Source organism: Staurois parvus, unplaced genomic scaffold (genome assembly GCF_062004578.1).
Source record: "Staurois parvus isolate SC_StPar_1 unplaced genomic scaffold, SC_StPar_1.0 ptg000581l, whole genome shotgun sequence".
Lineage (NCBI taxonomy): Eukaryota > Metazoa > Chordata > Amphibia > Anura > Ranidae > Staurois > Staurois parvus.
Window position 1 is genome coordinate 6,676,333 of NW_028318377.1, and position 19,664 is coordinate 6,695,996.

The 19,664-nt window shown below is 43.1% G+C and overlaps 1 protein-coding gene across 2 annotated transcripts in view; it reads left to right on the forward strand.

The window, feature by feature from the left end:
- ATOH8 (atonal bHLH transcription factor 8) overlaps positions 1-19,664 on the forward strand; it is a 128,336-nt gene that overhangs the window by 83,392 nt on the left and 25,280 nt on the right. Inside the window, exon 3 of one of the 2 annotated variants that reach the window (XM_089692293.1) lies at positions 148-8,608. The exons of the other annotated variant lie outside the window; for it this stretch is intronic. Coding sequence (XP_089548419.1) covers positions 148-153 — 6 coding nt within the window. The 3' untranslated portion in view covers positions 154-8,608. Of the gene's footprint in view, positions 1-147; positions 8,609-19,664 lie in introns of those variants that run through there. 2 annotated transcript variants of the gene reach the window in all.

Consider the following 19,664-nt stretch of genomic DNA (forward strand, 5'->3'; position numbering starts at 1 on the left):
ATCTAAGACACAAAATACTCCGCCCACTAGATTACATCTATGATTAATATATTACTTTTGGCTGGACTATTTAGAAGGATTTTCCTGTGTTCACCGCCTTCTCTTGATACACCTGGAAACTTTTGTAACCATCTGTTTTCTTCCTAGGAGTGATACGCTGTAACATCTGCTCTTCACAGCCCTACCAGCGAGGGTTCTCCACACGGCCAGCCACGGATGGTAAATTCTGAAGACGGCTTTTGGCAGAGACTCCTCACAAAGACATCTGGATAGAGAACTCAAACACAGAGACGCTGAAAGGCCAACAATGCTGCTCAGTTTTGTGCAGTTTATCTCGCTGTACCTCCTCCGTTAGGCCGGATATCTTCACGTCACCTCATCGCACACTTCGTTTGATGTTCTGCTGTCTTGCCAAAGATTTCGTGAAGCTTTGTGTCAATTGATTGTCTTAATTTGCTGAACTTGTTCTCCTGAGAAAGCCAAGCCTTATGTAAAACTGATTCACAGAATATCATATTTATTGCATCCTGATACAACAGCCTATTTCCCCGGAGTATGGCTCCGCTAACCAGCGAAAAAGGACCTCATTTAAACCTGCTTCTGCCATTATGAGAAAAGCAGACGTCTCTGTATGCATTTGCAAACATATGGGGAAGCCACATGCTGCTTTCAAGCTGTCTCTTGGTTTGTGATCCGGCTATCATTGGGACTTGAATACTAATGCCTAAACCGAGAGGTTACTACAACCCTCCTTAAAGGTACTGTGAAAGACAAGACGTCTGGGGTAACTGAAGGCCCTGATTATGTATAGATAGAAAATAAAGGGAGAAAACATCATGCAGCTCATTGATTTATAATGAGAGTAAATGAGCACATGGGAGGGGCAGCTCATTGCAAGTGCAAAAGTTAAATTCTACAGAACGCAGAACTCCTGTGCAACAACAAGGACTGAACTACAGTGAACCTATTATTATATTATTATACAGTATTTATAAAGCGCCAACAGTTCGCTGAGTGCTGTACATTGCAATGGGAGACAGAACATGTGACAGTACAATACCAATACAATGCAATACACGAGGGTTTTGAGGGCCCTGCTCCTTGGAGCTTACAATCTAGGAGGGAACCTAGCAGCATATATATATATATATATATATATATATATATATATATATAATTTTTTTTTTTTTTATTGAAAGTTCAGGTGTGCTAAGTAACATTTAAAAGTAAAGGTCGGCTATAGATGATTCAAAATTCAACTGATTCCTGCTGAATCTGCTAACATTTGAGCTGTGAATGGCTCTGTTGGCATTGCCTAGCACCCAGGGCAAAGATGTCAAATAGTTTTCTTCAAATGTATGAGCATTGTGTGTCAGCAAGCCCTCCAAAAAAAAAAAAATTCAAGTACTAATCTTCACACTTACCCCTAAGCAAAAATTCCCTTTGCGAGTCAAAAAAACCCCTCCGAGCTCAAATCCTCTCCCTCCCCAAATCTCCTCTCCAATCACAAATGCTCTACCCCTGAAATTTCCCCTCTAAGCATAAATCCTCTCCCCCCAATCCCAATCTCACAGCACAAATCCCCTCTCTTAGCACTTATTCCCCACAATTTCCCCCCCTAGCAAAAATACCCAAATCATCAATATTAGCACAATATTTTCCTCTAATCCCTCTTCTTAACATGAATCCACCCTCCGAGTAGAAATCCCCCGCCAATTCATCCTTTATAGTACAACTCCCAATCATGCCCAGGGCAGCCACCCCTCCTGCCCACCCCTTGTCCCGGGCCTGCCTGTCAGCACCACTCGGCTCCACAAAAGTGCTATTTACAATAGACTTTTGTAAAGGAAATGTCAAAGAGTCATGTGGAAATTTTTCAGCCAAACAGTGACTGCATACAATGAGATGTAGTCAATGTGCAGCGATTCTGACAGCTGCAGGTATTCTGACAGCTGCTTCTGCCATATAATGCCTTCATCAGCTTTTCTATCCAGGATGATGGAGTCATCTCCTGATGCTCATATAGTTTTTGGCTTTGTTGAAAAATGTCTGACACAGATCATCCCCTGCTGTAGCCTCCTACTATGTGACTTGCAACAAAGTTACTTTGTTGCAAGTCTGATCACTGGCGGGGGAGAGACTGAGGAAATGCTTCCTCCTTCCTGTAGCAGGCTAATGACCGCATCAGCCTGGATGGCTTTTTAATGATGAAGGCTACAAATTTTTATAAAAAATTAGATGGTAGCTGCGACACATCAGAAATGTATTAATGCAAACCTGGGAGGGTTCACTTTAAAACCTACGTCTATAAAAACAGGTGTCAGGCATGTTTGTTCCATGTTTGCAGACACATATGACCAGGGCTGATGTTAGAAACTATGGGGCCCCATACAGCCAACCTGACAGCCTCCCCGCTCAAAAAAAAAGTTTACTATGCTTCAGTTATGAATGAAAACAGTGAGTGATTGGTAGCGATCACTCACTGTGTTCAGTCAGTAAAGAAAGGGGCAGGTAAATGTGACATATTAACCGGACCCTTCCCCCACTCTCCATCCTGAAGGATCCTATTGCGTGCTTACAGCTGTCGGTGGGAAAGAGAGAAGGAAGGCCGGTAGCACTTGGGTGGGAGGGGGCACACAGGGGGCTTGGGCAGCAGAGGGAAACATATGGTGCACAGGGAGGGTGATGGTTGCAATGGGAAGGGGCAATTACTGGAACTGATCCCCTGTATGGCTCTCTCTGCAGCAGCTGAAAGCCCCCCTGCCATGCCAATCACTCTCTCTGCCTACATCTGATTCACCCAGCTGCCTGGGCCCCGTACAGGAGGACTGGCGGTACCCCCTTATCCATTTCCCTTCATATAACTGAGACCTCTGATTTATATTACAGATGCTTTTCTTTTAATTCTCTTTTCCAGCTACCAGTATTGGGTGCTGGGGGATGTTTTATGCACTTGCTGTGAATTGATCCTTGCACATGCACCTTTCCTGCATCTATCAATTACTGTTTTCTCCTTTTTCTCCCACAGCCTGTCATTTAATGTAAACCTGTGCTGGAATATGTAGACTGCCTTTTACTGCCTTCTGTTTCTAAAATTGCAACTTGCCTGACTAATAAGAGGATCCCGGTGGTTAATAACTATCCTGAGCCAATGACTTGGGAAATGTATGCAGATCAGGACTTTTACCTTGTTCTGGGCCACTAGTTCAAATTATTGGAACTTGAGACAGTCAGGTAATTAGCATTTTTAGAAGAATGTCATCAAGGGCAGCCTTGCAGGTTTTCATAGTTTAAGGGGCATTCACACCTGCGCTCGGATTACATGCGAGAACCCCAGCAGATTTACCGCGATTAGCTGCGGGGGGGGGGGGGCAGCCTCGTTCAAAGCAGTGGGAGCAGTCTGTGTCCAGGTTCGATCACGTACAGGTGATCGATGCATTAGAGAAGTGTTTCTCAACCAGTGTTCCTCCAGAGGTGCTAGGGGTTCCTTCAGCAATGAGCAATTTCTGCCTCTCAGATAAGTTCCCAGTGACACCATTGATCATTTAGCTATCTGTAAGTTGGGAATTCTTCCCAGTGACCACAAGCGTAAGGAGCATTCTTCCCACTTCCCACTGACCATCACACTAATGTATCGTAATTTTTAGCAGGGGTTCCCTGAGACCGAAAATGTATAGCAAGGATTCCTCTGAGTTGAAAAGGTTGAGAAAGGCTGCATTAGAGATTACATGTGAGTGGCCACGTTTAGCTGTGGGAACCAGCAGCCTCCCATTGCTTTCAATGGGGCTGTCCCCCGCAGCTAATTGCCAGAACTACCGCTGGGGTTCTCGCATGTAATTGGAGTGGTGGTGAATTTGCAGGCGTGAATGTACTCTGAAATGAAATCCAAGAGATGTATAAAGGCAGATATCGCTGATCTCCTTCTGAATCTGCCGGTTACTTGGCTCTCTCTGGCTTCAGTTCTCTCTGAGGACCTGACCTCAGGTGCAGATCAGGAAAGTCAGGGTGAAAACTGAGCCAATCTGCATACTGGTCAGTGACTGAGAAAGTACTGAAGCCACAGAATCAACATGACAACCAAGGAACTAGTAGTTTTTGAAAAAGAGAATTCAGCAATGGCCAGCCTCCATACTGCCTCAGTACAGGTTTCCAAAAAGCTGCATATCCATCCTTTGTCAAGTATTTCAATTTTCCTGCATCAGCACCACAGAGCATCCTGTGACTACATGCTGCTGGGAGTCTCTGCGGCACCCAATTGGTTTTCCATTGACTTTGTTCCAGTGTGGTTTCTGTAGATATAAAAACCGCTGCACCTGATACATGGACAGACTATTACTGCTGGCTGTATGCACCAAGAGATGGCTCTGTTGCTGCACAAGGTATGAGCCACATATCTAAAATGAGCCGCAAAGCTGTATCTTTTTGTAAGGATCGCACATGCAGCCAGAACTAATCATTTATGCCCATCCAAGGTGCAATAGCTTAAAGCTGAACTTCAGGAAAAATTGATTCTTCAGAGCTAGGTCGGGCCAGTGTTGTTACCTCTAATGATTGCTATAGGAGTGAAGAAGGTTCAGAAGGGCGGTATTTTCAATATGAAGCTAAGATGAAGAACATGGGGAAATGACCTCAAACTAGCAGGAGGAATGTTCAAAATTAAAGTGGTTGTAAACCTCAGATGTGAAATATGAACAAAGCATATCCTTCTATAGTGTGTGTCTCAGTTAGGAGCACTAAGTGTCATTTCTGTCTGCTGCTTCCTTCCTCTGCTATCAGAATAAATGCCTCCTGACAAATTTTCCTGACACCAAGAGAAAAATGGTGACGGGGGAGGGACCTCTAGCAGATTGACAGCCTCAGATCTGTTCCTGTGAGCTGTGTGGAAGGGAGTGTGTCGCTTCCTTTCAATCAGCTGTCAGAGCTCTCCTCACTGAGCTCTGCAGTAGGTAATATCATCTCTCAGTCCCCTGTTTTCTGAACTCTCAGACAAGCTTTATAAATTTAGCACTTTGAATAGATGTAGAGAAGAGAAGTCTGCAAATAAACAGGTACAACTTGCGTAGGAGGATTTGTTTCATCTCTGTTTATCACCTGAAGCCAAACACTTCATTGGGTATATGTAAGGGTTTACAACCACTTTAATCTAAGTACTATTTTATCAAAAGAGTGGTTGATGCTTGGAACAGACTTCCAGCACAGGTAGTGAGCCATTAAACAGTAGGTGGAAATGCTTGGGATAAAAAAAAAAGAAAAAAAATCAGTGGTGGTCCATGCCACTTACATTCTGAGCTGCGGTCTTCTGGGCAGTGTTGCAGCAACTTTCCATTCCTTTACAGTGAGTATAGCAGGTTGTTCGTTCACCATCACCTCCATTTAATAAACATCTTGTATTATTTTCAATGCAAATGAGACATTCTGTGATTAGACAAGGTGTAGTGGATGGATGTCACACTCTACCTTCATCCAATCACAGAACATCTCTTATACATTGAAAAGAAGAGGTGCTGAGCGATCAACCTGCTATACTCACTGCAGGAAGTCGCTGTAGCACTGTCCAGAAGATCACAGCTCATTTGTGGAACAGACTACCACTGACAATTTGGGTATCCCCAGCAGCCATCTGGATGTTGCGTTGCATTAGAGGCAACTATGCTGGCCCAATAGAACCAAAAAACACAATTTCCTTGAGTTTATCTTTAGGCTCCCCATTAATTTGAGGGAAAACATGCTCTATCAATGCTAAGGTCAAAACAACTCACATGTATGTACCCTGAACTTCAGTCTGTGGCCTTCTCCATTGGACATACCATTTGGAAACATTACCCTCAGCCTCGTACCCTATGGACTCCCACAAGACCAGAACACTGGACTTCTAAAATGATCTGGGAACACTGTTGCAACATCTTTGGATATAGACTGTTCTGCCCAATCCTCTGAGATGGGATGGAATTAAAAAAAGGACTATAATTCTCAAGGTAAAACTAAAGAATCGGTGAATAGGATGGACTGCTCTCTTATAAAACTTGCAACATGCACAGAGTTTCTGTTTCATAATTTATTTTTGAAAATCCAGTTCCAGTCGCTTATATTATCATCTGATGATTTTAAGCTTTCTTTAATCTGAAATGGCACCTAAAAGTCAAGTTACATGAATGTTATTAAATATCTCAAGATAAATCTAGGCATGGGTGTGTTCAAAGTGAAACTTCAGTTTTGTTAAGAAAAAAAGCAATTTCCTTTAGGTGAATTAAACAGAATGTATACATTTTGGATCTCCACTCCCCATATTTTCCCCGTTACCTGTTAAACAGGGTTATGCACAAAAGCACACTAAGTAACATACTCATCAATACAGTGGTGTAGGGATCCACTGTTCCACCACTGCAGACTTCTCTTCCTCTCTGATATCATCAGGACAGCTGTCTCTGGGGTTCTTGCAGCTGGCTACCTGATTACTCACACGCACCATGGTATGTCATCAGGGCGGTTGGCTGCAAAAACCAGGAAGAGACAGACGGCTCCCTGATGACAAACATGAACCATGGCATGTTATCAGGGGGTTGGCAAACCAGGAAAAGACAGGTGGCTCTATGATGACTCACATGAACCATGGCATGTCATTAGGGGGTTGGCAAACCAGGAAAAGACAGCTGGCTCCCTGCTGACTCACATGCACCATGGCATGTCATCAGGGGGTTGGCTGCAAGAATCCAGAAGAGACAGCTGGCTCCTTGATGACTAACATGAACCATGGCATGCCATCAGGGGGTTGGTGAACCAGGAAGAGACAACTGGCTCCGTGATGACTCACATGAACCATGGCATGTTACCAGGAGGTTGGTGAACCAGGAAAAGACAGTCGGCTCCCTGATGACTCACATGAACCATGGCATTTCATCTGGGGGTTGGCGAACCAAGAAAAAACAACTGGCTGTGTGATGACTCACATGAACCATGGCATGTCATCAGGGGGTTGGTGAACCAGGAAAAGACAGCTGGCTCTGTGATGACTCACATGAACCATGGCATGTCACCAGGGGGTTGGTGAACCAGGAAAAGACAGTCGGTTCCCTGATGACTCACATGAACCATGGCATGTCTCCAGGGGGTTGGTGAACCAGGAAAAGACAGCTGGCTCTGTGATGATTCACATGAACCATGGCATGTCATCAGGGGGTTGGCAAACCAGGAAAAGACAGCTGACTCTGTGATGACTCACATGAACCATGGCATGTCATCAGGGGGTTGGCAAACCAGGAAAAGACAGCTGGCTCTGTGATGACTCACATGAACCATGACATGTCATCAGGGGGTTGGCAAACCAGGAAAAGACAGCTGGCTCTGTGATGACTCACATGAACCATGGCATGTCATCAGGGGGTTGGCAAACCAGGAAAAGACAGCTGGCTCTGTGATGACTCACATGAACCATGGCATGTAATCAGAGGGTTGGTTGCAAGAACCAGGAAGAGACAGCTGACTCCCTGATGATGCACTGTGGTAAAAGTGACGTATTGTACCCAAGGCTTCCTGAGATGCATGACGAAGGCAGCGGACAACGAACCCATGAAGAGTGGGAAAGGTTCCTGAAAAAAAGCTTATTAAAATAAAAAGTATCCAATTGTGGGAGAAGAGGGCAATAGAAGTGGAATGAAAAAGAGTGGGTGGAGAGGGGAAGGTCCACATTCATTTTTTGTATTCTCTCCTGGGTTTGTCTTAGAGATATTGAAACAGGGTTATTTTGGTATGTTTGATTTGGGGGAGTCTGCCAAATTTAATTACAGGATAAGAGGCAGTGTTGTAATAATTGCACTCCTTGTGGACATACTGGCAAATGTGTACACAAGGAGAAAGCCCACGGTGCAGAACATTGGAGGGGGTAACTTTCAATTGATCTAAATCACAGTAGCTTAGCAGTTGCCTTGCAGCATAGGGGTCCTTGGTTTGAATACTGGCCAGGATACTATCTGTATGAAGTATGCATGTTTTCCCTGGGTTTATGTTGGTTTCCTCCGGGTACTCTGGTTTCCTTCTACACTCCAAAGACATGATGGTATGTTTATGGGCTCCTGTATAAATTGGCCCTAGTGTGTATATATGCATGTGAGACAGAGATCTTAAATTGTAAGCTCCTTGAGGGCAGGGACTGATATTACAGTATGTAAAGTGATGTGTAAATTGTCAGCACTATATAAACACTTGTAATAAATAAATGAATGTCAGACTTGTGGGAAAATGGGTGAGCCAACTGCAAAAGCACAGGGATGAGAAGTATAGGAAATCTCATCTACAACTAGTACTGTTGCCATGATGGTAAGAAATTACATTTTTCAGAAGTTTTATGAAAATGAAGTATTTTTGTAGCAGTTATATATACTATATAGTTTTTTTAACAGCTCTGAAGTTTCCCTTTAAATACATACCTGGGAATGTCAGAAGTAGATCCTTCAAAAGTCACTTGTATGTTAGGTTTACTGGATCCATTTTAAAATTGTTATTAAAAAAAAGGTAGATTAACACAGCTGAAGCCATTATAAGTATTACTGTGCTGTTATAACAGGACAAACACTACAGGGGCAAAAAAATAAAATGAACTCTTTATGTTTTACCTTCCTGTTCAGTCATTTGTGTTTGTTTCTTATAATGCAGTTTATTCAGTTTTAAAGAAGATGTTCTTGTTAAATTGCTTTAAACCAGTGCTCTTCAAATTGTGTCCCGCTTGCAGGATGCGGCCCCTTGCTTTATCTGTCCATTGAGCCACTATTCCACTGACACCACCTGTGGAGCATAATTCCTGCCACTGGCAACAATGATGGGACACTATTCCTCCCACTTATACAAAAAATTAGGGCACTATCCCTCCCACTGATACCAATGATGTAGCAATATACCCTCCTACTGACCACAGGCTTGACCACCAAGCCTAAAACACTGTTTACGTTCCCTGATGCCAAGACATTTTCTACTCCCGCTGGCCACATTCTGGCCCCTCCTAAAGTCTGAAGGACAGAACACTGGCTCTTTGTTTACTTTAGAAAGTCTGTAGACCCCTGATTTAGACCAGCCTTTCTCAATCTTTTACCCTACAGGACCCCTTGAAATCAGTTTTACGTCTCAATGAACCCCTGCTAAAACCAATTTATTGGGGGTTATTGGGAAAAATGCCTTCTACATTGGTGGCCAGTGGAAAGAAAGCCCCTCTTACATTGATGGCTAGAATGCCACCTTTACAGGCACCCAAAAAGATCATTGGTGTCCTGTAACTGGCTCTGCCAAGCGGTTTTGACCCCAGAACTAACCATGCACCATTAAATTGGAGGTCAGTTACCCACAGTTCAGGGAACCCCTAGCAACTTCTAGAGGAACCCTAGAGTTCCACAAAATCTTGGTTAAGAATGGCTGCTTTAGACCATTGCATGGTAAATACAATAGGGTTTCAGTAAAAGTCTTTGAATGGTGGTATACGAAATTGGGTGCTCAAGTTTTAAAAACATATTCCTGGCAAATATGTGCAAAACAATCCCCATAGCATCTCTGTAAAGGGTTATCGTGGGTCTCAGTATCTTTTAATGCTTTCTGAAAGCAATTAAATCAGTGCAGGATTTCTACACTTCACATGTTTTCCATGATGTGTAATTGCATAGCCCTATTGCCTCCTTATTGGAGTCATTGGTTTAATCCCCAACAAATACATGATCAGCATGAAGATTGTGTGGGATTCTTTTTGGAAACATATTGCTAAGTTTTTGCAATTGGTTTTCACTCAGATTGTCCTTCTTGTGTGGATGGCTAGGGGTAAATACATTAGACTGTGAGCTCCATCAGAGAAGGAATATATTCAGATAAGAGGGGTGTTCAAGTCAAACCGGGGATTTTAATTTTACAGGTATAAAAAGGGATGCTAGCGTGGTGGTACTACATGCAGTAGTAAGTGGCAAGTGTGTCCTATTCCTGATAGGCGGCGCACAAGTCGCAGGCTAGTCCAGAGCCAGTTAATCAAGATGGAAGACAACAGTGTTGTGCGTGCATGGAAGAGTGTGTGGTGATGACGTTTCTTGTGAACAAAGGCCTAAAAGCCCTTCTACAGAAGACTTCAAGCACAGTATAGTGATGAGACTCTCAGCCGCAGTAAGACATTTGAATGGTGTAAACATTTCAAAGATGGCCGTACAACTGTCAGTGATGATCCCGGCCGTGGTGGTTCCCAGCTCACAGCAGTCATTCCTTGTACACATTCAGCACATGGAACACTTGACCCTTGATAATCGACGCATAACCTGTTGTGAAATTGCACAAGAGACAATTTTTTCTGTGGTAACGGCTAACCAATATTTCACAAATGTCCTAGAATGGTTCAGGCATACTGACGCATCGTTCTATGCTGAAGCTTTCCAGGCATCAGCTAAATGTTGGGATAAGTGTGTAAATATAGCACGGGAGTATGTCAAAAAATAAATGCAGTTTCCACTTCTTGAAATTTGTTCTTTTATTATATAAACTCAAAAGTCCCGGTATGACTTGAACACCCCTCATATAATGCTGCCCTAGCTACACCAACATGGAGCTTTCTTTGTAACTCTTCCCAGTATCCCTGTCATCCCTTCCGTAACAGTTCTCTGGCTGAATTTTTTTGAGAAGGATAAAAATAAAGAAAAAGTTATTGCAGTTTGTGTATTGTGATGCTTACTGCTGCCCCCTCTACCCTCCTGCCCTAGGCACTGGCCCATGACTGCCATTATGGCAAATACAGCCCTGAGGGCAGGGAAGGATGTGTTCAGTGTTCTTGGTGGTGCACTGTGCCACTGTCATATAAAAGTGTAATGAATAGTGAATAATGGCTTTCAACTGCAAATTGATTACCTTAGATTTAGGCGAGCACATCAAAGATGCAGCAAGCAGTTTTTTCTTCTGTGTACCCCACCTTAAATGCAAAGGTGTAAACAAGGCCTAAGTTGATTCAATGAGAAAGAAAATGATAAAGAACATTTACATTGTCTAACTTTTCTTGTCAGCCTGCTACCCCATGTTCAAATCTGAGAGTTTTGGCCCACAGTTCCTGAAGCGCAACAACGATAAAGTGCTGTTGTGCTTCAGGAACTGTGGGGCAAAATTGAGCATTGTGTCGCCTGTTGTATGTTGTATGAATCTAAAAAAAATACGAGTTTCTTTGAGGTACAATCATATGTTTTTGGCCCCATCAGTTCAAACGCAATATTCTTAATGCAATGTTCCTGGAAAATGGCTGTAAATGTGAGATGCTGCTGCAGCAACCACTGGCTGCGTATCGAAAGATATTCAAAGCAAAAAGTACCGTATTTTTCACTTCATAAGACACACCTAGGTTTTAGAAGTGGAAAACAGGAAATAAAATATTCTGAACCAATGGACTGCAGACATAGTACAGGAGATGACCAGAGACTGCAGACATAGTACAGGAGATGACCAGAGACTGTGGACATAGTACAGGAGATGACCAGAGACTGCGGACATAGTACAGGAGATGACCAGAGACTGTGGACACAGTACAGGAGATGACCAGAGACTGTGGACACAGTACAGGAGATTACCAGAGACTGCGGACACAGTACAGGAGATGACCAGAGACTGCAGACATACTACAGGAGATGACCAGAGACTGCGGACATAGTACAGGAGATGACCAAAGACTGTGGACATACTACAGGAGATGACCAGAGACTGCGGACATGGTACAGGAGATGACCAGAGACTGCGGACACGGTATAGGAGATGACCATAGACTACGGACACAGTACAGGAGATGACCAGAGACTGCGGACACAGTACAGGAGATGACCAGAGACTGCGGACATAGTAGAGATGACCAGAGACTGCGGACATGGTACAGGAGATGACCAGAGACTGCGGACATGGTACAGGAGATGACCAGAGACTGAGGACATGGTACAGGAGATGACCAGAGACTGCGGACATGGTACAGGGGATGACCAGAGACTGCGGACACGGTACAGGGGATGACCAGAGACTGCGGACACGGTACAGGGGATGACCAGAGACTGCGGACACGGTACAGGGGATGACCAGAGACTGCAGACACAGTGCAGGAGATGACCAGAGACTGTGGACACAGTACAAGAGATGACCAGAGACTGCGGACACGGTACAGGGGATGACCAGAGACTGCGGACACGGTACAGGGGATGACCAGAGACTGCGGACACGGTACAGGGGATGACCAGAGACTGCGGACACGGTACAGAAGACCAGAGACTGCGGACCGTTGGTGGGGAGCGGGGTTGTTCTTCCCCCTCCTTCCTCGTAATCTTCTGGGACACGTGACAGGTCCCAGAAGATTACAGGGCCAATCACAAAGCACAGCGCTACTCGAGCATCCGGCTGTGAAGCCGCAAGCTGTCACAGCTGGGTGCCCATGCTGGCGCCAGGGAGAGAAGACTGAGGACACCGCTGGAGGTCTGCAAAGAAGAGCCGAGCACTGGCCTGGTATTCTAACACTGGGGGAATACTGGGCCGGCCGCTCGATATTTGCTCCATAAGACACACAGACATTTTCCCCCATTTTTTTAGGTGAAAAAAGTACGTCTTATGGAGCGAAAAATATGGTATGTCACCATCACACCAAGGATCTCCAGAAGGGGTCCAAAGCTTTTTTCAGCAATCACATCATAGTTACAGAAGTGACATTTCAGAACCTCGCTGGACCCTTTCATTAGGCATGTGAAGCTCCTAAACGTCACCTCTGTAACTACAGTATGATGTGATCGCTGAATAAAGCTTTGGACCCATTCTGGTGATCCTTGGTGTGATGGTAACATAATTTTTTCTTTGGCCCCATCAGTGCTATCATAATTTATATTTGAATTTTATTATAACCCTGATGAGGGGTTATTTCCCGATCCTCAAAACTTGTCGGCTACCATTGCTCTTTCTGATGTCACTTTGCTATCAACAATAAACAATTATGATCTTTTGAAATGATTGTTTGGCGCTCTGTTTTTTTTAATATTTAGCAATTGCTATAACACACAGTTAAAAAGTAAAGCAGTATATTTTTAAACTTCTAATAACTGCTTGTTATTGCCTGAATTTCTAAAGCTTGGTTTCACACTTGCTTTAAGAAGGAATGACACTAAAGGCAGTTTAATAATTCCATAATTATATAAAAATGTAAATTAAAAGGTCACACAATGAGCAATATAAGGACATCGTGTCAACATTTATTTGAAGGGAAAGCTCACATTAACTGAAAATGTGAACTAAAAAAAAGCTTTAATTTAATAAATGGTGGCTGCAGTAGAAGTGTCCTCGGAGTTTTTTTACATCCAGCTTTATCTTTATTGCTTTCACTTTGTGAATATCTGTTGGAAAATAAAACAGCTACATGCAGAAATACAACTGCATGCTGTAAATATACAATGAAAAGTCCTGGCCCCTTGCCCATCATCCATCATTGCACCCTAATGGATTTACAGTCAGACACCCAACCAAAATATAGGAATGCTCTGGCCACACAATAAACATTTCTGACTTTCACTAAATCATTTCCACTCCAATGACTTAACAACCTTTTTTTTAATCCTTCTACTGGCTGTGGTAAGAGAAAAATGCAATATATCTATGTTTTTCCTCCATTTGTCAGAAATAAAACAAAAAAAACAGATGTGAGAGGTTTTATGACTAGAGATAACTGGGGTTCTCTCAAGGATCATTTAAATCAAAGTTACTGCTTAAGGAAAAGTGCTGGATTTCTGGCAGGCTGCTTGTCCGGGAGGAAAAAGGCTACTTGAGGCCTCTGCTGTGCAAGAACTTGGACAAAACAAACTTTCATCCACACCAAACTTGGCAAAATACACTTCATCTAAAAATTCACTTACATGCTACTTGTAAGCTCCACAGATGGAAGAAGAAACTTAGTCAATTGATTACCCTCTTCCTTCTTTTCTTCTTTCCCTACTTAAAGATAAATTCCAGGTATGGCAATTTGTATATGTAGCACCTCCTAGGTAGGTGCTAGGATTAGATAGATAGGTTTAGTTATGCTTTTAATAAGTACATTTAGTTGTCATTCTGTAGTCAGAGTGGTTGTAATTATTGCTAGCTAAAGAATAGTTACTGAGTAAGTTGTGATCATTTAGTGAGGTCTGCTATGTGTGCTCAGGTGCTGCTAGTCTGCCTCCATATCCAGGAGACTGCAGAAGTTTCTGGATGATAGGTGTGGAGCTATGCAGATGGCAGCATGAATATTGATACAGCCTCAGCCTATCCCAGAAAAAGGGGCTCTAAGGCATGCTGGGTAACTGTATATATTCAGTGAGCACATGGGGCAAGGGGTCTTTCCTGTCTAGGATTGCCCAAGTCTAGGAGAGGACACGTTGCCATAGGCTCCAGGTGAACAACCTGAGGGTCTGAATTGCTGAGACCTGGGTTCTGCTATGCTGACTAAGGGTCTGTCTACTGAACGTAAAACATAGCAGTATGACAAGTGCAATACTGCTCACACAAAGTGGTTATTAGAAAATCCAAGTGGAGTAATATAGTTAATTTTAGCAAACAAGCTTTATTTGATCACATGGATCATACTGAGGTTAGACAAAGACATGGTAAACATATTTTTATAAAATCACTGAATTAAAAGCGTTCGGCGTCTCCAGATCAACTAGTATTCGGCAATCAGGAATCCACATAGGGCAATGAAGTTCCTAACTACTAGATCAAAAGATTTCCATAGTTTCCATATAGTGTCTGCATGAGGGGAACATTCTTCAAAAATTGTATTAGTGACCATCACAGTGAATAGAATGACCTCCTGAAAATGGAAAACCAGAAAAAAAGATCATAGTAGAGGGAACAAAAACATAGGATATATGCATTGAACCTATGCAATATTAAAACAACCCCATAACAGGTATATATGTTATTCCGTTACCTTCTCATAAACTTGACCATCATGAAAAGATGGATATATGGCCTTCCTGGATAGCCACCCCAAATGGAAATGTATCCACAATAGTAAGTGATTCTAAAAATATATAAATATAACATGAATAAGGCTACGCCGAACGCTTTTAATTCAGTGATTTATAAAAATATGTTTACCATGTCTTTCTCAGTATGATCCATGTGATCGAATAAAACTTGTTTGCTAAAATTAACTATATTACTCCGCTTGGATTTTCTAATAACCACTTTGTGTGAGCAGTATTGCACAGTATTGCACTTGTCATACTGCTATGTTTTACATTAAGCTTTTGGGTTTATAAATCCACACCTATTATTAGTGAGACGGAGATATTTATATGACACATATTTACAGGTCATGTTAGGTGGCTACTCCCCCCCCTTTTTTTCCTCTGTCTACTGAAGATCTGGTCTGGAATCATAGAGGAAGGTGTCCAGCTGCTCTTGGGCCTTGTGAGTACAGATATCCCTAAGGACTTAGAGACTGTATGCTGTTTAACCCCTTCTGGTGCTAGGAAGTATGCTGCGGGTCTAGCAAAGGGAAAGGTGTTCCGAAGAGCTTTGTCCAGCTTCCCACTACTACTTAAAGGGACACTGTTTGGGGTTCTAAAGAAGTTACTACTGTTACTGCTATTACTTGTTGCTACTGCTTAAAGCTGAAGTCCACTGTTCAATTCAAGCACAGACTCAGATATAGCTTGTATTGAAGAATAGACAGTCCTCGATGTACATAGTTTCTAATTTAGAGTATCCCACTCATCTCACTCATCCCTATTCGTAAAAAAAAAAATAAACCCCTAAATTGATTACTGGAGAAATGAGTGACTGAGCCTATATGCCTGGCTGCAGGGCAAAGCCTTCAGGGAAGACCTGGACAGCTCCTATGGGAGTAGCGCTATATATATATATTTATATATTTACATTGTTCCAGCTTGAACCAATGAAGGTATGTTTGTGCCATACAAGCCCATCCCTGAGTAAGCTGAAAATCACCATAGTAGGCACCTCTATTCCAGTGATCCCCACAAGCTACCAGTCCCGTCCCAAGTGGCTGCCCTGTTACATTGTGAACACAGGAGGCTGCCCGCTGGCCATGGGCAGCTCTATTTTGACAAGGTGGAGAGTTGGGGTGATGATGCCATGATCTCCAATGCTCCCTCCAATCAGAGAACACTTTGCATTCACTGAGAGAATTTGAAAGTGCTCCCTGGCTAGAGGGCTATGCCTAAAGGGTGACCTCCTGTGTTTCAGCTGTTTGGCACGTGACCTGGAAGCTAGGGGAGATCACTGTAGTAATTATGTCTACTACAATGCTTTCCAGTTTTTATGGAGATCCCAAAGATATGGCACATACATACTTGCATTGGTCCAAGCTGGACCAATGTAACTATGTGAAAACTGCCATACCTGGAATTCAAGTGACTCAGTCACTTAAACAATTAGGTCAGGCAAAGGCCATACCTAAGACAGAATAGTTACCTATTTTGACTCCAAAGTCTGCTCCAATTACTAGAACTGGTGTCCTACAATCTGCTGGGAAATTAATACTTGCAGAAGTGCTGATCTTTGTGTAACCCTACAGCTCTCAATGGTTCCTTCAAACTCAGAACACTTTACACGGACTGTAGACTTATGTGACTTATGTGTATCCTTCATACATCCTATGAGGTCTTAGGGGCAATGTAGAACATATTGTACATGTGCCGACACATGTCATCAAGGGACTGGCTACAAGAACCCCAAAGAGACAGCCAGCATCCAATGATGCAAGCAAAAAAGACTGAAGTGCTGAACCTGGTGTGCAGTAGCCTTTGGTGGATTACAGCAGAACAACTGTATTCTCTGGATGTGTAGGTGTTTTGAGGATACCGCAACAATCCAGGTAAGAGGGGAAAGAAAAAAATCCCCGCCTTTAAAGAGCATGATACCTGTGGAAGCTGAAGCCAAAAAAAGTGAAGCAGAGGACATAGGGCCAGTTACCATCATGGTCCCCTGCGACTGATCTTTTTCCTATTACTGATTTACTACACATTGTTCTTCACTGTCTCTATGTAGAAATTACCATCTTGCTAGAAAGCAGGACTTTGCTTCCTCATGTCAGAGTTGTCCTCTGATGACTGCTGATCTGATGACTGGTGGGACAATAGTGAAGAAGCAGCAAAAGAGGTGGAGGAAGTGCTGACCTACAGGATGAATGAGGCAGAAGTAGAGAGATCCTTGTACTGCAGGTACAAGGATCTGCAGGTACAAGGACATAAAAAATATGTTTACCATGTCTTTGTCTAACCTCAGTATGATCCATGTGATCAAATAAAGCTTGTTTGCTAAAATTAACTATATTACTCCGCTTGGATTTTCTAATAACCACTTTGTGTGAGCAGTATTGCACAGTATTGCACTTGTCATACTGCTATGTTTTACATTAAGCTTTTGGGTTTATAAATCCACACCTATTATTAGTGAGACGGAGATATTTATATGACACATATTTACAGGTCATGTTAGGTGGCTACTCCCCCCCCTTTTTTTCCTCTGTCTACTGAAGATCTGGTCTGGAATCATAGAGGAAGGTGTCCAGCTGCTCTTGGGCCTTGTGAGTACAGATATCCCTAAGGACTTAGAGACTGTATGCTGTTTAACCCCTTCTGGTGCTAGGAAGTATGCTGCGGGTCTAGCAAAGGGAAAGGTGTTCCGAAGAGCTTTGTCCAGCTTCCCACTACTACTTAAAGGGACACTGTTTGGGGTTCTAAAGAAGTTACTACTGTTACTGCTATTACTTGTTGCTACTGCTTAAAGCTGAAGTCCACTGTTCAATTCAAGCACAGACTCAGATATAGCTTGTATTGAAGAATAGACAGTCCTCGATGTACATAGTTTCTAATTTAGAGTATCCCACTCATCTCACTCATCCCTATTCGTAAAAAAAAAAATAAACCCCTAAATTGATTACTGGAGAAATGAGTGACTGAGCCTATATGCCTGGCTGCAGGGCAAAGCCTTCAGGGAAGACCTGGACAGCTCCTATGGGAGTAGCGCTATATATATATATTTATATATTTACATTGTTCCAGCTTGAACCAATGAAGGTATGTTTGTGCCATACAAGCCCATCCCTGAGTAAGCTGAAAATCACCATAGTAGGCACCTCTATTCCAGTGATCCCCACAAGCTACCAGTCCCGTCCCAAGTGGCTGCCCTGTTACATTGTGAACACAGGAGGCTGCCCGCTGGCCATGGGCAGCTCTATTTTGACAAGGTGGAGAGTTGGGGTGATGATGCCATGATCTCCAATGCTCCCTCCAATCAGAGAACACTTTGCATTCACTGAGAGAATTTGAAAGTGCTCCCTGGCTAGAGGGCTATGCCTAAAGGGTGACCTCCTGTGTTTCAGCTGTTTGGCACGTGACCTGGAAGCTAGGGGAGATCACTGTAGTAATTATGTCTACTACAATGCTTTCCAGTTTTTATGGAGATCCCAAAGATATGGCACATACATACTTGCATTGGTCCAAGCTGGACCAATGTAACTATGTGAAAACTGCCATACCTGGAATTCAAGTGACTCAGTCACTTAAACAATTAGGTCAGGCAAAGGCCATACCTAAGACAGAATAGTTACCTATTTTGACTCCAAAGTCTGCTCCAATTACTAGAACTGGTGTCCTACAATCTGCTGGGAAATTAATACTTGCAGAAGTGCTGATCTTTGTGTAACCCTACAGCTCTCAATGGTTCCTTCAAACTCAGAACACTTTACACGGACTGTAGACTTATGTGACTTATGTGTATCCTTCATACATCCTATGAGGTCTTAGGGGCAATGTAGAACATATTGTACATGTGCCGACACATGTCATCAAGGGACTGGCTACAAGAACCCCAAAGAGACAGCCAGCATCCAATGATGCAAGCAAAAAAGACTGAAGTGCTGAACCTGGTGTGCAGTAGCCTTTGGTGGATTACAGCAGAACAACTGTATTCTCTGGATGTGTAGGTGTTTTGAGGATACCGCAACAATCCAGGTAAGAGGGGAAAGAAAAAAATCCCCGCCTTTAAAGAGCATGATACCTGTGGAAGCTGAAGCCAAAAAAAGTGAAGCAGAGGACATAGGGCCAGTTACCATCATGGTCCCCTGCGACTGATCTTTTTCCTATTACTGATTTACTACACATTGTTCTTCACTGTCTCTATGTAGAAATTACCATCTTGCTAGAAAGCAGGACTTTGCTTCCTCAACTTAAGCAGCAGGAAGACACAACAACAGCAAGAAACTCTACTGCATGCTGGACAGACTGCAAGGAAACACCCTGGGAAATATCTTTTACATACCTGAGTCCCACTCAGTGTACCTTTTATATGATACGCCCCTCTTCTCCTCTTCATATTACTATCCTCTGTTCCCAAATCTCATTTCTTTACCCCTCTGCTCCACCCCAAAACTTGTACATCTACCCCTCATTGCTATCATCTCCCTACTATTGCTTTCATCACCTCCCCAAAATGCCTCTTCCACTCCTCCTTCTCATTTTCCTCTCCTCTGTTCCCAAAATCCATTCACTATATCCCTCTGCTCCTCCCAAACATTTGTATATTGTGCCCTCACTGCTTCCCTCACCCCTCTATGGCACCTACCACCTCCTCCTATTACTCCACTCTCCCACTGACCCAAACACCTCCACTAGTAGTTTCTCACGCTCCTGCACATCCCG